A 19742-nucleotide genomic window follows, 5' to 3' on the forward strand; every position below is an offset into this window, starting at 1 on the left:
CCAGCCGACCCCCTCGATTGGCCGAACCCAGCGCAAGCATTGCTCGAGGCGACCCGCGAGCGTACCGCGATTGGCCGCGGCGCTGACGGCCGCCCCATATAAGGGCGGCGGGAGGGGCGGGCCCCTAGTCCTCCTTGGCTGGTGTGTAGGGTCTGTGCTCTGTGCCGCTCTCCGGCCGCTGCGGGAACATGGCGACGCTGAAGGCCGTCTGCGTGATGAAGGGGGAGGGCCCCGTGCAGGGCATCATCCACTTCCAGCAGCAGGCAAGGGCCGGCGGCAGGCGTGACCCTGTGGCTCTGCATTTCCCCCGCCGCCACGGGGGGCTCGCCCGGCCGCGGTGCTGAGTCATTGTGCGGAGCGGGCGGCGCGGTTCTCCTTCCTTCCCTCCCTCCCTCCTTCTCCTCCTCTCCGGCGGCTGCGGAGGCCGGTGGGAGTTGGGCCGGGCGGGCTTGTCCTAGGCCGCGGCCCCGCTGGCTGCAGTGGCGGGAGGGGCCGGGGCTGTTGCCCTTGGGCTCCGGGTTGCCGTGGCATGTGTCGCCCTGAGTGCCCCGTCGCGGAGAGGGGGTGGGAGAGCGCTGGCGGCGCCGGTGGTGTGCCCTCTGCCCTGCTCCAGGGTGTGCAGCCGAGCTCGGCGCTTGGAGCCTTAGTCTTCCTGCGGAGCTTGTTTACTGCTGCCAGAGTAGGGCTTAACGCAGCTTTAATTGACAAACGGCCGGAGCCCTCTTGAACGCTCAAGTCATTTAAACTCGGTAAAGAAGTTGGGGCTGGATGCAGGCAATACTATAGCTGTGGAGGAGGAATGACTTTAGGGTTACTTTGTGCTTCCAAATGGAAGTACGTGATCGTTCTTAAAAGCAAGCAACCTGTAAAAGACATTCCTTTTGCTTGTTGATACATAATAGAGTATATTTTAGGTGGCCAAATAAATGCAAACGTTTGGTGGAATGTTGTATTGGCATGTAGAATCAGTCAATGTAAGTTAATTGTTCATGTCTTTGTAATTTAACTTGTAGTGGAGTCCCTAGTGCTTTTTGTTGACTATGAACCTTCATTTGAGCCAACTACATTTAATTCTGTAGTCATTTTGCTGATGATAAACTCTTTCCATTAAAGGGTAGCGGACCAGTAAAAGTCACTGGAAGAATCACTGGCCTGGCTGATGGACAACATGGTTTCCATGTCCATGAATTTGGTGACAATACGAATGGTAAGATGTCTATCCAAGCTTTTGAGTTACAGGTGTAATGTTATTGGTCAGCTTTAAAGAGCTTCTTTTAGTGTTGCAGCAGCAACTAGTATAAGACTTGGGTCTCATGAGTGCAAATCTGTGTTAAGAAATCATGACATTTCCTAAGGAACTGCGTCCAGTTTAATACTTTGAACATGTTTAGTCTGGTGTTCAAGATCTGGTGTATCAAGCACTAACCTAAATACTTTAACCTAGTCTTAAGAAATAAGAAAGCTTTCAGCTGAGCCCATACTTTAACCTAGTCTTAAGAAATAAGAAAGCTTTCAGCTGAGCCCAGAGTGTTCTAGAGTGAGTAATCTTACATTATTGGACTTTCACATAAGCCTGTAGTAGGTAACTTACTTCCATAGGGTTAGTAGAACATCTTAACAGGAGAGTAGCTATTTCATCATTAGTGAGTTTGCTTCCTCTGGCTATAAGAGGACTACCTTGGTGAACTGTGAAAGCAGAAGATTTAAACTGGCTACTGGAAAAAAAAAAATAATCTAGTTTTGATGGCTGTATTCTGTTTCAGGGTGTACCAGTGCAGGTCCTCACTTCAATCCTGAAGGCAAGCAGCATGGTGGACCAAATGATGCAGAAAGGTGGGTTTAATGTTCCTGGCCTCTTGCTGGGTAGCTACTCCATGCAGTGGCCACGTAAGTGCTACTTTGTGCTTGGGAGATGCCTTCATGAATAATTCTAGGACAATACCAGAGTAAAACTGGTAATTCCTGCAGGACTTCTAGGGTCACTTAACAAAGGCTCTGATAACTGTACAGTGGTTTGTTAGACACCTTGGCTCCAAGAGTTGTGGGTAAAATGTAGTCTTTGGGACACACTCTTGGTTTTATCATAGCTTGGTGAGAAGAGGAAATAAAGGCAAGGCTCTTAGTGAGTGAGGGTTCCTCAGGGTATGAATTGGGGAAGTTCATGTATTAGAGCCTTACTTTGTTGGTGGTCTGCTTCTGTTTTGAGGCCAGCTTTTTGACAACAGGGGCCCTAAACTGACAACTGTTGAGCTGTATACAGGCTTGTCACGTGGCAAATGAGGATCATCGGTGGAAGGTGCTGAGGCTTCTGGGGAGACTGCGAGATGAATACAAAGCTGTGTGTGCCCCAGACGTGTTGGCTTTTTATTGAGTGTGCTGGGCTGTTCTTATCCTGTTAGCTTAGATGCTGTACTACCTACAGAATGTACTCCTTAGGGGCTGTATGTTGGTACAGGCTCTGATGCTTATGCTGAATATCTCTGTACCTCAGTGAGAGCTAAGACCTAGTTCTTCCCCTGGAATCAGTTTTCATGGTCTAGTTACCTTCAGGGAACCCTTGCATATTTGAGACCTGATGTCTGAGCAACTGGTTTAAATGGTATGTTGACTAGGTCTGGAGACTGGGAAGGGGCTGCACAAGAGCAGAAGGTCAGTGTGGTAGTGAGTGGAGCTAGGAGCAAGTGTAAAAGATACCTGTGCAAGACCAGCCTAGGGCCTGAACTAGCATTGGTCCCGACTTGGCATTGTGATTAGCTTTCGAATGTTCACATTTATGTCCATTACTGCACCTTCTGTGACTAATAAATTCACACCTGAGTGATTGGTTGCATGCCAGACCAAGCAAGCTGGCTGCTAGCCAGCTGGCTGCATGACAGAGCAGCACAAAATGGTGTGCTCATGGGCTTCGCTGGCAGCCAGCTGCTCCAGTGATAAAGGTTAAAATTGCTTGAACATCGTGGCTTCTGCTGCTTCTGCTTTGTTAAATCCTGCTTCTGGTGTAACCTACCTACTCAGGCAGCTTTAGGCTGGGAAATTCCTTAGGAGGGTATAAGAACTAGGTCATGCTTTTATCTGTGTAGAGTTGAAACAATTGGACTGAAGCTTCCTGGAAGCTAAATCAAGCAAATTCCTAAAGGGAAAACTACCCTTGACTTGATTTCATAGGACTTGGTTCAAAGTGTGAAACTGGTGCTATGCTGTCTAAGAAGCTGGTAATCGGTGTTCAGTGAGCTGAGCATGCATGGAGGGTTTCAGAAATGAGTTGGTATTCAAGGTTCTGGATCTGGATAGAAGGGTCTTGCAGAACATCATCAACTTGTCTTTTGAGTGAATGGTTTATTTGGGCCAGATGTGTAGGAGACAAGACACTGGAATGTCCAGAAGTTCAGTGAGGCTTAATTCTCAAAGGAAGTCCTAGTGGAGATCTAGCTCTGATTAAAAACTGCGTGGCAGGGTATAATGCCAAGCGTATGGGGAAATTGCCAAGCAAACTTGAATAGCTATCACTGGTACTGATTAGTGCTTAGCTAGCACTTCAGCTACCCTTTGACCTGTCACTTGACAAACTGCTTTTACTAATCCTATTTAAAAGTAAAGCCTGCAGCTGCTTGTGGAATAGCTGATCTGTGATAGACATTAAAAGCTCTTAAGAGTAGTGGCAGTGTTCACACCAAACCTTGTTATGTGTAGCAAAGGTTATCTCACCTGATTTGAGAGACTCTCTTTGAGCAGAGGGAGATGCCATCAGCATGAAGGAATTCTCGGCTATAAGAGTTGTGCACTGTTGGCTTGGCTTGTTAGGGAGTCATGGCATTCCTTTCCCCAAAGCCAATTACCCTTTCAGTTTCAGGTTCTACCTAGGGCTGAACTTCAGTTCAAGGGATGATTAAAAGAGTTAAAATAGTAGAAGCGGTCAAGATTGACTGGTGGTGGTAAATGAGGACATATGTGCTTTTTAAGATAAGTTAGAGAAGTACTTGAGTGTAGTAACTGTGGGTATTGTGTTGTCCAGGCCATCACTTAGAAGAGCTTTCAATTCAACCAAGTTTTCTAAGAGTTTCTCTGCATCTTTGTGTAGGCATGTGGGAGACCTTGGCAATGTGACTGCTAAAGGAGGAGTGGCAGAAGTGGAAATGGAAGATTCCGTTATTTCTCTTAGCGGACCACACTGCATCATCGGACGTACCATGGTGGTAAGCATCTTCGTACCTACTTGGATGCTTTAAGGAACTCTAGAGCAGTCTTGACAGCGAGTGGAGACTTTTTGATGCTGGACACCAGTCACTGGTGTTTGTTACAGAACTTGTGCAAGATTTTTAATGTGGGGAGTTCGTTGAAGCCCTGTCTGAAAATCCTCTGTGTATTAGTGTGGCACTTCACTGCTGTGAGATCTTAACTTTCTGCCTGCCTTCTGCAGGTGTTCCTCTCCATTCAACTTTGCTTCTTCCAGCTGTGAGTGACTAAAGCAACCTGATGTGAGGAAGGAGCTGCCAGTCTGGCACAAATGCTGTCACTGAAAGGTGTGGCAGTGGGCCCCTCAGGGCACTGCTCTGATGTGACTTGTGCCATGGCATCCCTGGGAAGGAGGGAGGCAGAGGCTGAGTGGACTTGGCCACCCATGAGCATTGTCAGTCTTGTTTCCCTTGGGACTTCAGGCTGTGTGGAAGTCACTGCACCTGCAGGCTTGGACTGAGGAAGGAGGAGGGAGATGTGTGGAGTTCTGGATGGTGTGGCTGAGGCATTGCACCTGCAATGCTGCTGTCAGCCTTGTGTTGTAAGGGTGACCTTGAAATGTCAAGTCCAAGCTTGCTCTTGGGCTTGTAATGACTTTTTTTTTTTTTTTAAACTTGGGGGGTTGGCGACTTCTAGTTCAAACAAGTTCAGCTGAAGGCAGCTTAGCTTTTTAGACGAGTCCAGTCTTTAAGTTTTTTAGTGTGAGTATCAATTTGGCATTGTGTTGCATAATTACAGTAGGTTTTCTGTTGTGTAACACATACCCTGCTGGTAGCTGGCAGTGCTGCTGGTGCTGCTGCTGCTAATGTGACTAGTGAAAAATGTTGATGAGTTATGCAATAACATGAATTAAGATATCTTCAATTCTCTTTTAGGTCCATGAAAAATGCGATGACCTGGGTAGAGGGGGAGATAATGAGAGCAAAATAACTGGAAATGCTGGCCCTCGTTTAGCTTGTGGTGTAATTGGAATAGCAAAGAGCTAAGTATTGTACCTGAAGTGCTTACAGTGAGTGATAAATGGGCTGTATTTCATTGCAAATGCTGTACTTGCCCTTCTTTGTGCAAGCAAAAGATTTATCACTTAATCTCATTACTGCTCTGCATTCTGAGTATCACTTAAACCGGTGAAGACTGACTTGATTTTGTATGATGTATATTGCAATTAAACTGACCCTGATGGAATGTCTCTGTAGTCTTCTGCTAAAGCATCTGCTGTAACCATCTAGTATAACTTCACTAACTAGAACTCCTGTTCTGTGTAATGGAAGATGTTTAGTAGTGATGATGTCCTGAGCGCCAGAACTTCTGGTACATAGTGTGATTTGGAGGATTAGCCTTACATGCTTTGGCAAGACTACTCACCAAAGAGCAGTAGGTACTGCATGTATCAGGGCTTTATCCTGGCAAAGTTGCAGCATTTGTAGGTTTCACACTTGTGTAATAAACTTGCTGGGCAAATACACCTTGGTCTTGCTGTCTGTAAAAAAAAAAAAAAAAAAAAAAAAAACCACAAAAAAAAAAACCAACCCTACCTGCTGACTTGCTAACATGGAAATGTAGGCCTGGATGTCATCATGTTGGTCATTAATTTGCTAGATGTCACCAACATCCAACAAGTTGCTTCTAGCCAGTAGCCCTGAAACAGCTAAGACCTGAGCTCAATTAGTATGTTCCTTGATACTCATGTTGTTGTGTGTTTTCCTGTGACAGAATCCCATGTTCTGGGATAAGAACCCAACACCCTCTGCATGTTACAGCCGGGGGTTTGTGTACCTAAGGACAACCGCTGCTTTCCAGAAATACTTTCTTGCTGTAAAAGGTCATGGTGTGTGACACTTGTGACGCTTGCATGCGACTGTGAAGTGTGTATGTGCAAGTGGTGGGGAAGCCTTGAGCACATTGAGTGGTCTGGCTCCAACATGTGTCCTTGTGTCTCATCTGGACCTCTGGCCGTGTGGCTTGGGTGGTTGTGGACTGGTGTGTGGTGGAAGTCTGGATGCCTTGGTAAAGACAAAGCCTTTCCTCAAGCTATGCAGGAGTGTCTAGTGTGGAGTAGGTCTTTCCTTAAAAAGGATATACATAGCCAGAAGTTCCAGATCTAATTTCATAAAGCTTTTCAGCAGTGTAATCACTGTGTGCTAGTGCCAGCTTTCATTATTTTCTTGTATGTACCTCTTAAACACAGAGTTCCAAGTCTTTTAATACAGAAAATTATTAGTTTTAATGAAGACTTGTATCAACATTCCTTTATCTTGTACATAAGAGCTATTCATGAAAGTAGTTGGCTGTAGTTCTAGACACCCAGATTGCAGTGTAGCATGTTACAGATGGAATGGCTTTTGGTAGTATAGCAAGAATATTGTAAAAACACTTCAAACTTACATTCACTTCAGGTGGCAAACGCTTGTTTGTACAGTCTCTACCCACCTGTAACTCTTCCAGTGGATTAGTCTACACTCCGATTTAGCGGCTGCACAGAGTTAAGATGGTGACTGCACCTTTCAGCTCCCTCCTTGGGCATCAGGGGGTGCAGAACACTGTGAACATGCACAGATACCACCATCACCTCTTTGTGTTTCAGAAGTTCTATGTTGCCTGCCCTTTCCTTAAGGGGAAAAACCAGCAAGTATATGTGGCGAGTGTAGGTGGAGCTATAGTGGAATGAGCTCTGGCAGCTCTGCTTGCCTCTGCTCCCAGCTGTTCTCAGTGCTTTGAAAGCCTGCCCTCTGTGAAGATCTTGGCTTTCAAACCCGTTTTCTCTTGTTGGGTTAACCGACGGCACACTAGCCTCTTAAGTCAGTGCTATATTGAAGGATGTATAAGTAACGTTTGGTTTATGTACAAGCAAATCATTGTAAGTGGCAGGCACAGGCTCTGTAACCAAGGTATTAATTACTGTTGTCACTGTAGCCTCTTTATCAGCAGTGGATGCTTACACTGAGTTAATGAATCTTTTGGCACAAATTTCTGGCTTATTTTATAGCCAGAAATTTGGTGGTTGTAGAAGGGTAGGATACAGTTACACTGGTGATGTTGTAAAGATGATGCACCCCCAGTAGGTTTACGATACGATTACAGCTTTGGAAACTGTTCTGCAAAGGATGGCCAAGGTTTTCCTAGGCTTGGATTTTACTTTCCTAGAAGGGGAAATAGAGAGAATGCAAGGTGGCATTTGTGTGAACAGATAAGCCTTCTGTCTCTTTCATTCTTGTCTTCAAATACTTTAATAAAGTGTATTCATTAAAAAAAAATCCTACCTCCTTACAGAATTATGGCATTTTTTTTTTTTTACTAAGACAAGTCTTAAACATAAGACATAAATGTCTGGCTCTGTATGAAAAAAGTTAGTTCCACTGGCCCAGCATGAAACAAACATTAAGGACACAAGTTTTAACACATAGAAGTTGAGTTCACTACAAGTATGTAAACAGTTTTTTTTTTTTTTCTCTTTATTCTGCTGTTGCAAGAACATAAAAATATATGTCCTCTCCCCCAATGCATAACTCCACATTTGCTTTCCCTCCCCACCCCCCCAAATAAAACCCCCTCTGCCGCAGAGCAGCTATGAAAAAGTACTGATGTAATAAGAAAGCAGCTGCCCTTCACTTAGGGGGGAAAAAAAACCAAACCCAACTTTCAAAGTAGAACACACCTCTATCAAGGAGAAACCCAAAAATTAAATATGCACAGGATTCGTACAATTTTCCCACTACGCTTCAGAGTTTAACGAGCTTCAAAGTGAAGGCCTAGCCCCACCTGAGCCTGGTGGCTTCTGTGTGGCCCATGGGTGGGTAGAGGGTCCTGGGCTCCCACTGCTCAGCCCGGCAGCCATCTCTCAGAGCCCTTTGTGCCAGAAAGGGCTGGCCGAGAACTAGCCCTCGCCCTCTTAAAATGACTTAAGTGATGCACAGAGAAGATGGTAAAACTTACACAAACGGGAGAAAAACGCACTCTCTGTCCTTCAGGCCGACAGGTACAACGTTAGGTGGGTAAAAAAAATTTTCAACCTACCTCTTGTGGGATTACAGGAGGTAGACAGCGTTAACACAGGCAACGGCAGCAGCCCAGACTCGGGTGAACTGAAGAGGCAGCATTTAAAAAACACTCGTATGCCCTCCCGCCTCCCCTCCTTTTCCCAGCTTCCCCCCCCCCCCACCCCCTTTAAAAAAAATAGGTTAGCATTTTATATTGTGTTTTGGTGTCTTTGATTTCTCTTTCCACCCCACTTTCCAAAAAAGCATCAATGAATAACAAGTACAAAAGATGCTGAACTGGTGCGCTTCCTAGCCCACCACACACAGTCATTTTATAACATTACAAGCAGAGCAGACTAAGTATGTCTGAAGGTGTCCACTTTTGTTTTTTAAAAAAAGGCTAATTAGGGCAACATTTACCACAGAACCAGTTGGAGGGGGGAGGAAAGAAAAAAAAAAAGAATTGATTGCATTGCAAACACTAAACAGTTAACTCTTCAATTAACATTTTAAAACCTCTAACTTTTACCTAGTATGGTCAAGTAATCATTAAAATGCAGCGATCTAAAAATCAAGATGACTATTACAAATAAAAATTTGCTTCTGTGAATAGCTACACAAACAGATGTATTTCTTTTAACAAATATAAACAGAACAGTCTAATTTAGACTCCAATACAGCATTAACAGTTCAAACTTTTAAGATGTTGAACACTCCTTTTCCACTTCAGTGCAGTGTAGGAAGAATAGCACACGTTAAAGTTTGTTACGAAAATAGAGTTTATTAAAAACACATCCCTATTGTTTTGAGGAGCTTTCACCGTTACCTTTTCTTAAATTAAAAAAAAAATAGAAAGCACTTCTACTTCTGATTTGTAAACTTTTTAAAGTCAAAACTTTAAAAAAGTTACAGCAAAAATGGGTAATATTTTAATCATATCTTCAGTATCTCCTGTTATGTTGTGGCTATTTTAAATAGAAGGGAAGCAATCAAATTGCTTACAATTCCCCACCGACTACTGAGGGGCTGTGATATAAGCAGAAGCAAATATAATACAGCAGACTGTACAACTCTAAAGCTCTACACTCCAACAAATGTCACCGTCATCGCCCGACAACTTCCAGTCCCTAGCGAGGAGCCTCCGCCACTGAGCCCGTCTCCTTTTCCGCCTGTTCCACAGATGAGGTAGCCTCGGATGGTAACTCTTCGACGGGTTTGATACCCGTAGGTTCAGACTCTCCCGCAGGAAGTTCTGAAACAATGTCTGCGTCTTCCATTTTGCCGCTGAGAGATTCGTGGTTTTTGTCACCATCTGCCCTGTCTGTCATCTCTGGTTTTTCCTTGCCTCGATTTTCCTCCTTGTCTCTACGCGACTCCCTATCTCTCGAATCTCTCTCTCGGTCTCGATGGCCGCTGGACCGCCTGTTCCTGTCCTCCAAGTCTCTGTGTCTATCGCGCTCGGGGCTTCTTCGTCCCCAGTCTCGCCTGTCGCGATTACCAAGTCGCTCGTGATCTCTGTCATCATTGCGGTTACCGTAGCGCTCACGGTCGTTTTCTACCCGATTTCCAAAAGATCTCCTTCCATACCTTTCCTGGTCTCTGTTAGGCGTGAACGTCTGCCTGTCATTCCTATTAAACTGCCTCCCGTCTCTGTTATCCTCGGGTCCTCCCGGCCCCCCGCTTCCCGGCATCCCCCCAGGTCTCACAAAGTGACCCGGCGGTGGGAAGGGGGTTTTCATTCCGTGGGGGGGAGGCATCCCAAAGCCCCCCGGCCCCGGTGGGGGCCCTCTGTGCATCATGTGGGGAGGCATGTGTCGCGGTGGCATCAAGGGAAAGCGCTGCAGGGGAGGGGGTGGCATTCCTGGCGGTCGCTGGAGTGGTATCAAACCAGGCCGGGCACCCAAGAGGCCGGTGGATGGAGCCTGTAACCCAACAACAGGGGCTGGCGGCGGGGGCGCAACTCCTTGAGTGCCTGGAATAAACAAAACACACACAAAAGAGTAACATCAGAGGCTGGCAGGAGGGGGGGGGGGGGGGAAGGCATTTTCATAATTACAAAAACATGCCGAAATTATCTCGTGACATGCCTAACACCAAAATGGTGAGGGTGGGAGGGGCGCAGAGAGCAGCCTGCAAAAGCTCCCTGCGCTGGTTTACAGACTGTAAAGAGAGTGCCGTCTTTAAACAGGAGCTTGTGTTGCGCTAGGAGTAATTAATAGTCAAGCAGCAGTTAACTAATCACTTATCCTAAAGGCCTCCTTCTGTGCAGAAGCCGTTCCCTTTTTGCAGGTCAGAGCTCTTCCTGATGAGTGCCTCACTCCCTCAACTGCCTGCTGACCAAACGCCTTCCTCAGAGGTTATGCTCTCCAGGCTTCCTAATTAAAGACACCTCACCTCCCTTAATCAGCTTTAAAACCCTTCTCCTCTATTACGAACAGCGGCGAAATTGTATCTGGCTAAAGTGGTTAAGATTTGAACTGGTCACCGACATGGTTTTCAAGGTGCAGAAGAGGTGGCAGCTGCAGCAACTGTGACAGGAGAGGTACCGTCACCACAGGGCTGGGGTAGGAGCAGGAAATCACAGAGGGTTCAATTTACCGTTCCCAAGAAAAGCGATACATCAAAGTTTTATTTTAGTAGAATAAACCTAGTAGAATAAATCTAAGCTAAAAGGAAACGCAAGAGGTAACTTCTGGGTTATTTTTTTTAAATACAATTTTCCATCCTTTATAGCACATCATTCAACACCAACTGCTTTCTATTTTTGTTCCTGGCCTCTTGCTGTTAGCATGGTCTTCGTAAAAGGGAAAAAAAAAAAAAAATTGACTCTCAAAACATACCGTTTGAGAAAGCTCAGCCCAAAGCTTGTTGACATAACCCCACGAGCCAGAAGGAAGGAGGATTACCAAGCTCCAGACGAGGCCTTCACACCAAGAAGCGTGTGCCCGCTCATCTCACGTGCCTCCTTTTGTTTGAACTAGTAACGCTATTGTCTTGCCTTCTCTGGAGCCTTTATGCTGGATCTATCTGCTCTTTCTGCTCATTAGCAGTTATTTACTTGAAAATAAGCTTCCTATCTGAGAAAGCATGTGGTGTTTTTTAAACTCCCAAATTGAAATTTAAAGGCATCAAGAGTCGCCAGCGGAGCAAGCACGAATCTCTCCTAATCCATCTTGCGTTCCCTTACACATTTGTTGAGACTAAATAACGTTTTCTTTCCACATATATTAATAAAATGAAAGTTAAGAATGCAGGTTACATAACATTTTCTAACTCCTGCCCTGGATAAAACTAGAATGTGAATTAGCCATGTAAATTAATACTAGAATTAAGTGTGTCTTCAGTGAAAACTGCGCTTTAATTTCAGCTTAATGAGCACAGTGGAGCAGCCATCCCAAATAACCTTCCATTCCGTATCATAGCTTCCTTCCCTCTTCCTCCATCTGCTTTATTTAGCATTTCTATCCCAAATATGCCCGAGCCTTCCAAAGAACGTATGTGTCGCCCTTTCATCACACGCTTCTTTTCCTTAAGAACATCTCTTACAGAAACCTTTTTATCCGAGTGCTCTTTATATTCCCATTAGAAGGAAATTGTATTTTGCCGATCAGGAGAACCCAGGTAACAAAGATGTGAATATTCTTCCAGTCCACGGTACAGCCTTACCTTCCCCTCCAAGCAGTCACTTTTAAGACACGGCTTGATAGGTCACACTCTTTGAAAGAAATGTTCCAGCAGCAACAGCGTATTTTGGGTTTGTTTTTTTTTTTTTTCTTTTTAACTCGAAAGTGCACAGCCCTCCCCCCTCTCCTGTTCATAACCAGGGCTGTAAGTCATCTCGTTTAAACTCCTCCTGTGCCTTAGTACTACAGATCTGACGAGACAGACATATGGCTAGTGATGTCTTCCAAGAATGTTATTTTGCTGAATTCTGAGGTTTGGGCCTATTTTTAAGTCAAGTCTTCCACAGAAGATTAAAAATAAGGCAGAAAAAAAATAACTGAGATCTAATGAGTTGAAGAGGACAAGCATGTGCTTCTGCTCTATTGCAGCGGAGCAGATGTGGGTTACAACAGCATGAACATGAGGCAAGTGTGAAAAGTTCTTTTAAATTTAACAAGCACCAGTAATCTAATTTCTCAACCGTACTCCTACACAAAATGCAGCACACACACACAGGCAGCATAAGGGTATCTGCAACTCATTCTCTTTCAATCTGGGCAGCTGAACACTTTGTGTTTTAAACGAGCCCACTCAAATTTTGAGGCTGAAGTACACTCTAGTTTCCTCGCTGGGCTGACAAATCAGGCACCAATTAGAAATTTCTTTTGGAAGTGCTGTCCACAAACACACCCAAGTTTACTGAAAATGTTCAGTAAAATTAGTGACACAGATTGCACGTGCAATGTCTAGGAAAATCTGAAGCCCTTTGTTGTCTGACATAGGGAAAAACAGTATGTAAAATTTAAATCATTTGTCAAACTTGAAAAGAAGTACCAGAACTCCTCGGGAAGCAAAAAAGTGATTTAACAACCATCTCATACCTGTGCAGACGAGGGATGGAATTTATCTGCCCCAGCCCATATTTTATTTATTTGTTCATAACTGTAAGCCTTTTCGTAGTAGCTGACCTTGTCTGTTTGCTTATGGAATGAAATACAACCATCCCTTTCACCAGCTGTTTATTCTGCGTAACTTGGCTAAGACACGGCTTTTATTACAAGACACGGCTTTTCATACCGGAGATATAATCCTCAGGCCCTACACATACTATGTTATTCGGTTGAAACGTGTAAAAATACAGACTGCTTTCCCAACTTATTTTTGTGACTTTTACCAGTGATGCACAGTGAAAGGTCCTCAGAACTTGTGAAGAGTCTTTACTATGAAGAACGCAGATGCAAGTGTACTAGGAAAACCCATCGCCAACCATGAGCGTTGTTCCAGAGGTGCAACAACAATCACACAGTGTCAAAAGTTTCATAATTTCACTTTACTCGTAAGACACAGACCAAATGCTATAGCTGTCCTGAAGAAGTGTCTTCTATCCAGAGAGGTCACAGGAATGGTAAGTTAGGTAAAAAGCCAGATTTCTGTATCACTGTAATTCCATTTCTGATTATCTTCTCTTCCGGCTGGACAAAGCCCATGTTCCCTTGCGGTAATTACCAGTGTTACAATCACTAGGGTAACTGAGAAGCACAAACTCTGCTCAGTAAGTGATTAGAGTGTCTCTTATAATCCGTTAAATTACTTCTCAGCTGTGCTGTTACAAGAAAGCAAGTGGAGGAATAGTGTTTTCTGTATCTGACTACGCAACTCTGCTTCAAATACACCTCCTTTGCCAATCTGATGGAAACACGCACGAGAACAAGAAGTCAAAAGCTTACCATTCCAGCAGAATGGGATAAAGGTTTACATGTTGAGTTTGATGCTGATGTTCTGCAACATTTAGCGTGTCACATTAATTCTCCTATTGTTCTCCAGTGGGGAATGTTGCATCTTAAAACTAGAACATTAAATACTACTAGGAAATTCTTGAGAGAGGGACAATGCTGTCAATCTTGTGTCTTTTTTTTGGAGCCTGATACAGAATCCTTTAGACTAAGCCAAGACTGTAAAGAAAGAAGCCTAAACATAAGCGCCTAAGTATTGATTCAAAACTTAAATAACTTGCCATAAATACCAACATTTTTCAGGATAGTCAATGCCCATCACTGAAATCAGCAGGAGCTTGCTCCTGTTTGTGTAAGATGCTTAAACAAGGATGTAAGAGTCAAACTACATTACGTGTACAGTGTTGGTTACTGGTATTAAGACTTCTAAAATTCCTGCTTTATAAAACATAAGCGCTAAACTGATCCAGGTCAAGGGAACCATCAAGGCAAAACTGAATTCCAGGAAGGATGCTTAAGAGTTCATGTTCCCTTAACCTCTGAATTCTCATTCAGTAGTATTAAGAAAGCAACAATTCATATATATAGTTAGCAAACATGCAGTGTTTTTGACGTTTTTAAAATGGGCTATCACAGAACATTTGGAAATGTATTAGGTTTATCACTGTTCACATCCTGTATTAATAAAAAGCTCATCCTTCCTGTAAAGGAAGTATTCACATTATAATATAGTAATACTCTGATGAGCACAGAGAATACTGTAGTCTGTCTTTTATAATTTAACGCAGATTGCAAAAAGACCACGTACTCGCTTAAGAACAAACCAGCAAGGGAGAAAAGAATAGTAATTGAGCATGCAGTAACAGGAAGTGAATACCAAGTTCGATGAGAACTACAGTATCATTACTCTTTGGTAATATGTCATTATAATTGTAGGGATTTTGGCAAAAAGAGCACTAGACCAGAACCTACAAACTGCAATACGGTGTATTTAATCAAGATAATAGATCACAGAATCTGAATATTTGAAACACAGCATCTGCAACAGCAGTTTATTACTGGTCCAAATTACAGCAGTTGCTCAACACTAAGAACAAGTTGGCAAATCAAAAATGATTTAAAAGCCTGTCACTTTCTGCAATATGCATATGTAAAAGGAGTCTAAAAATCTGCTTTGCAGATCATTTAAAAAAATGACATATGAGCACACACTCACAAAACCAGTTACAGTCTGGATAATCTTGTTCAAATTAAGAACAAGAAGCTATAACAGCAGCAAATATGATCAAGGATACAACTAAATCAAAACAACCTGAGGGTGGTTTTCAGAAATGAGCACAAAAAAATTCAGACATCATGTCCATGAGGGATCACTCCTCTGAAGCACAAACATGTCTTTGTTGGAAGTGATGAAAGAAATACATTTTAGGAACGAATGAAATTAGTGGAGATGAAACAGAACGTAACTTACATTACTAAGAAAGCATATGAAATCTTACAATAATCAATTTAGAATTACCATATAAAAACTGAACAGATAGAAAAATAAGCTTCATTTTGAAGTTACAAAAATTAGAAAAGAGCTCCTGCATTTGTACAGATTACATAAGGTGTTCTCAAGCAAGGTTAAGTTTCGATTTCTATGACAGTCTCTTCAGAGCAATCTTCATTCCTTGAATTCAGCCTGCTGAAGTAAGTTCTTCTATCCTGCCCCAATATCCGAAGAACATTTCTTCATTCTTCACATTACACTACTCAAGCCCCTTCATCCCTAGTTCCCCAAGCAGAGTCCTCATGATATACTTCATGATGCTGTCAAACAAATCTTTCTTCCACCTTCTTATCTCAGCTTGGAGAGCCACATCATGGGAATGTTTAACGACCAGTTTGAGGACTTTGTGAGAAACCAGCCACACGGTCAGTCATCTATTCAAATTGCTAAACCATACGCTTGTGAACATGAGGTCCTTCAGTCGGAAGCATTTGATTTCCCCTGTCTGCACTTTCCCGTGGCTGAGGGTGACACTGAACCTACTCGTTTTCTTTGTCCAGTTCGTTTGCCTCTGACCTGTACAAGACTGTGGGTCAGATACTAAGGCTACATTTAAACTGTCAAGCCTGCAAGTACTTCTGGGCTCCGGGACCAGGATGCATATGTAGGTTGCACCTCATGCCCACACACGTGGTGAAACCCTGGCACGCTCCATTTCCCATGCTTTGATTTCCCTAGGAGTGAAACCTGACACACGGAATGAAAAGGAAGAAATGACGATGCAGCCTGGCCAGCTCTTGAACTCAGAGGATGGGGAAGACAAGACTTTAAGGGACACTTCTTTGCTATCTAGATCAGCACAAGTAGTGGAAAACATCACCTCTTTCATGGTTTTCTTGCAGCCTAAGGAGAGACCAGATCCGGACTCTCACATGCAGAGCTAAGCTCAATTGATAAGGCAATCAAACTGGTTTTAAGAAGACAACTTCATTTGTGTTAACTTACTGAAAAGTTTTAAAAGCAAAGACAACTGACATTAATCTCTCATCTTTAATCAGGTAAAACAAATTAATAATTTTCTTCTAATGTTCTTGTATCAGATTGTGAACAGTCCCCCCCAAACTCCAAAATGTCAGGATTGAAGGATTTTACGTAACTCCTTGATTATAAATACCTTCTTCTTGAAAGAAGACACTCATCAACATAAAATGCTATTACTTAAGTAAACACAAAGATCTTAAGCTATTGTTACTTCAGGACTACTCTGTAAGCTCACACATGCAATCTCATGAAAAGAAAAAAACTCTCCTATCCCCTTGTTGATGAGACTGAACGTTGAGAGAAGTCACTCCGACCACATGGACAACTTTATCTAACTCAATCATTAGAAGTAAAGAAGTTAATGAAAACAAAGGCAAGTTCTTGATCTTCAGATTTATCAAATTCAGCTTGAGTTTTTAAGAATAAAAAAAACTACTGTCCAAGTAACTGATGTGGGTATATAATCTACTTCACTCCAACATTAATTTTGTAAAACCTTTTTCTTATGTGTATAGTGCAAACTGCATAGTAACTTATTAATATATTCCAAAGGCTTGGAACAAAAAGTTCAAGTTATGCTATAGAAGACATAATACCAGGAAACTTCAAAAAATCTGGTAACACAGTATTACAATTACAAAAAGTGTAACTTCATCATTAAGATGTGAACGTCATAAATGTATAGTCTGGTAATCCTTATCACTACAAAAATGCTCTTAATCCATGGTGTCACCACAGAATTTTTTCAAGCTTTTCTCTATTTGCCAAGTGTCCGAGATAGCCTAAAACAACTAGCTGCTGGGTTTTGACAGATTTTAAAAAGCAGACTGATTTTCAGAGAGAAGCAGCTCTTCATTTTGAAAAATGCCTTTTAAAAGGGTCTTAGTTTGAGTTTCCAACACGAAGGATCCAAAAATCACTAGTCACAGCTGGAAAATTTAGCCATCAATACCAATAGAGCAGTAAGCTCTCAGAGACAAATCTTTGGGGGTTTTTCAGCGTAAAATGTAAAGTTCTGGGCAGAAACACACTAAAACAAAATTATCTTTTTCGTTCACTTGTTAGGCTCTCATTTAGAGGTCTGAAATCCCATAAATGTAATAAGCTCATTAAAATTTGTAGGAATCAAGTCTCTTGGGTGTATTCTGAACACTGAGCCATAAAAGGCCATCCTAAAATAAGTATTAAGCAGACCTCTGTAACATTGAACAGTATACGCTCTCTTTAAAAATCTGATCATGTCCATATCATATTGTGAAAAGTAATTTGCGTAAGATATCCAAAGTTAGCTTGGTTTTGCTAGTCAGAATACCACTTTGTAATATTTAAATAAGCTAGCACATTGTTAAAAAGGTTTGAAATCCTGTAATATCGCAGGGTTGAATAAAAGCTTTTGTTTTTCATTTTATTAAAATAATTATTAATAATTGGTTTTATTAAAATAATTTATTGCATACAGAAAAAGTATACTATATTTGCACAGATTAAAAAAACATACTGTTTCTCTGTAAGTTAATTTTTTACAGGTAATAGTTGAGTCTAAAACATATGAACTATGTTATACAGATGTTCTGTTGCAAGTTAATTTTCTATATGGTATAAACCTCAATTTTTTAAAAGCTGATAGCATTTTGTTCTGTCCCAAATTTGTAACTTGTTACAGCTTTTCTGTTTCTTCACAAAACAGATCTTCAATAATAAAAAAAATTTACTGCTCCTTCTGTGCAAAATCAGGTCCCTAAAAATGATTTAAAAGCCAACAGAAGGGCAGAAATTTCAACAAGTTTAGAAAAATCTGCTTTACTTTCCCATGAATTGTAAGCCAGTAGCAAAATCAAAATCGTGTTTTAAATTCAGGAAACAATAAATTTAAGAATATATACAAAAATGAACTTACCGAGAAGTGGAAGAGTTTGGGTGACAGGAGCAGGTACATTAGTAGGTGCTACAGGAGGTGGAACAGTCCCATACATTTTGGAGCTATCAGTAGTTTCAGCACTCCCTCTGGATCCAGAAACCACTGTTGGGATGGGATTTCCTACAGATGAATCTTTTGTAGTGTCTTCATTCACACCAGTTGCTGTAGCTAAGAAATAACGCATTGACATATTAAAAAGAGTCAGCTTTTCTGTTGGCACGACACCTTCCTTCTACTGCCACTCGCCCAAGATTTAAATACTTACAGTTTGGGATGTTCACTGCCGGAGTGTGAGGAACAGATACGGGAGGAGTTATAGGCGGTGGTGGCCCAGGAGGAAGAAAGCCTATAAAGAAGTATATATTAACACCAAGCATCACTTTACCAAAACATACTTGTGCGATTTATATGGCAGATTCTTTTATTTGCCATATGGTTAAAAAAAAAAAAAAAAAAAAGGACTTAATACTCCTTAAAATATATAAATTTACCTGGGGGTAAATGCATTGGGTTAAAACCAGGTCGTAAAAAGGGAGGCGGCGGTGGTGGTGGCACACCAGGAGCAAATCCAGGAGGTGGGATTCCTAAGGGCGCTGTGAAAGCAGGTGGTTGGAGTGCACCAACCACGGGAGGACCTGATGGATGTGGTGGAACCTAAGAGAAAAGGAAGGAGAAAAATGCATTAGCGCAAGACTGAACAGATTATTTGCTTTTCAATTGTGGACTTCTGTGCTTTGTCCATCAAAACAAGAAAAGTCACGCTACCTTAAATTATACTGTAACAAGGTGTTACTTAAGTAACTGATCTAGTTAGCAGCCAAAGACCTCCTGCAACTTAAAATACCAACATTGTTCTTGTTTGCCTTTGCTCTTAAAGAATTATTCTCTGTGGTAAACAGATATTAATGCATGCTGGTAACTCATCTAAATATACACTGTATATAGTAGCTGGAATTAATTTTACCATCCAGCATGATACACTATAATGCACACAACTTTGGAGCAATTAAAAACCTTTTCTTTTTTCTTTATCACTACCCAAGTTTGTATATTGAGTGACTATTGTTTCCTTTCCTTATTCATTTATTATTTTTAATTCTGATTTATATCGAGCTCTGAATGAAAACGGATTTAAATTAAGTTGGTCCTCAGACTCATATTTATGAGCTTGCTATAAAAAAAATATATTAAATGTGTGGGAATCAAAAGGAAAAAAGTTAAATCAAAATATGCTCTGCATTTAAAATTGACTTATTAAAGCAAAAAAGAGCTGTGTACTCAAGTGATCATAATTGACTCACCTCCATGACCATTAAAATTTCAGAACTACTACACCAAGACCCTTCATAACTCATTTTTTATTTCTAGAGTGAAGAAGGAAAAGGCTTTACTAATTTATTCTCAGAACTGAAACAAGTGGCACTAAATCAAAGTAAGCAAAATATTCTCCTTTGACCTAGAGAAGATGCTAAAGCTCCCCAGCACTTGATGCCACTTCAAAGTTCTAAGTTCTTTACCAATGGCTGGGTTAGTGAGCTGAGGCACATTAAAACTTGTACTATTAGAATTTTAAAGTCAATTAATTACAGTAGGCTTTAATTAATTAGGTTCTGGTGTAGACCATCACTTTTTATTTTCAAATTGGTTATTTGTTGGTTTACCTGTAACATGTTTGTTACCTGTTG

General features: G+C 41.9%; 2 protein-coding genes across 2 annotated transcripts in view; one reads left to right on the forward strand and one right to left on the reverse strand.

Annotated features, from left to right (window-relative positions):
* Positions 1 to 188: 188 nt before the first annotated feature.
* Positions 189 to 7503, forward strand: SOD1 (superoxide dismutase 1). The gene is made up of 5 exons (XM_074145462.1): positions 189 to 264; positions 1112 to 1207; positions 1764 to 1833; positions 4079 to 4193; positions 5109 to 7503. Exons 1-5 carry the CDS (start codon positions 189 to 191, stop codon positions 5217 to 5219), a joined length of 468 nt encoding a protein of 155 aa, XP_074001563.1. The 3' UTR covers positions 5220 to 7503.
* A 930-nt stretch (positions 7504 to 8433) lies between these two features.
* The window catches only part of SCAF4 (SR-related CTD associated factor 4), a 48524-nt gene continuing 37215 nt past the window's right edge, over positions 8434 to 19742 (reverse strand). The window contains exons 18-21 of the mRNA XM_074167765.1: positions 18549 to 18711; positions 18323 to 18403; positions 18037 to 18225; positions 8434 to 10182 (exon numbers count right to left, since the gene is read on the reverse strand). Coding sequence (XP_074023866.1) covers positions 9338 to 10182; positions 18037 to 18225; positions 18323 to 18403; positions 18549 to 18711 — 1278 coding nt within the window. The 3' untranslated portion in view covers positions 8434 to 9337. The remainder of the gene's footprint in view (positions 10183 to 18036; positions 18226 to 18322; positions 18404 to 18548; positions 18712 to 19742) is intronic.

This window comes from Numenius arquata, chromosome 1 (genome assembly GCF_964106895.1).
Source record: "Numenius arquata chromosome 1, bNumArq3.hap1.1, whole genome shotgun sequence".
NCBI lineage: Eukaryota > Metazoa > Chordata > Aves > Charadriiformes > Scolopacidae > Numenius > Numenius arquata.

Bases quoted from the DNA above. Each gene is read 5' to 3' on its own strand.
- SOD1 (XM_074145462.1), top strand. From the start codon at position 189: ATGGCGACGCTGAAGGCCGTCTGCGTGATGAAGGGGGAGGGCCCCGTG. The intron at 1,834-4,078 runs GTGGGTTTAATG...ATCTTTGTGTAG, and splicing joins GGACCAAATGATGCAGAAAG to GCATGTGGGAGACCTTGGCA. The intron at 4,194-5,108 runs GTAAGCATCTTC...ATTCTCTTTTAG, and splicing joins TCATCGGACGTACCATGGTG to GTCCATGAAAAATGCGATGA.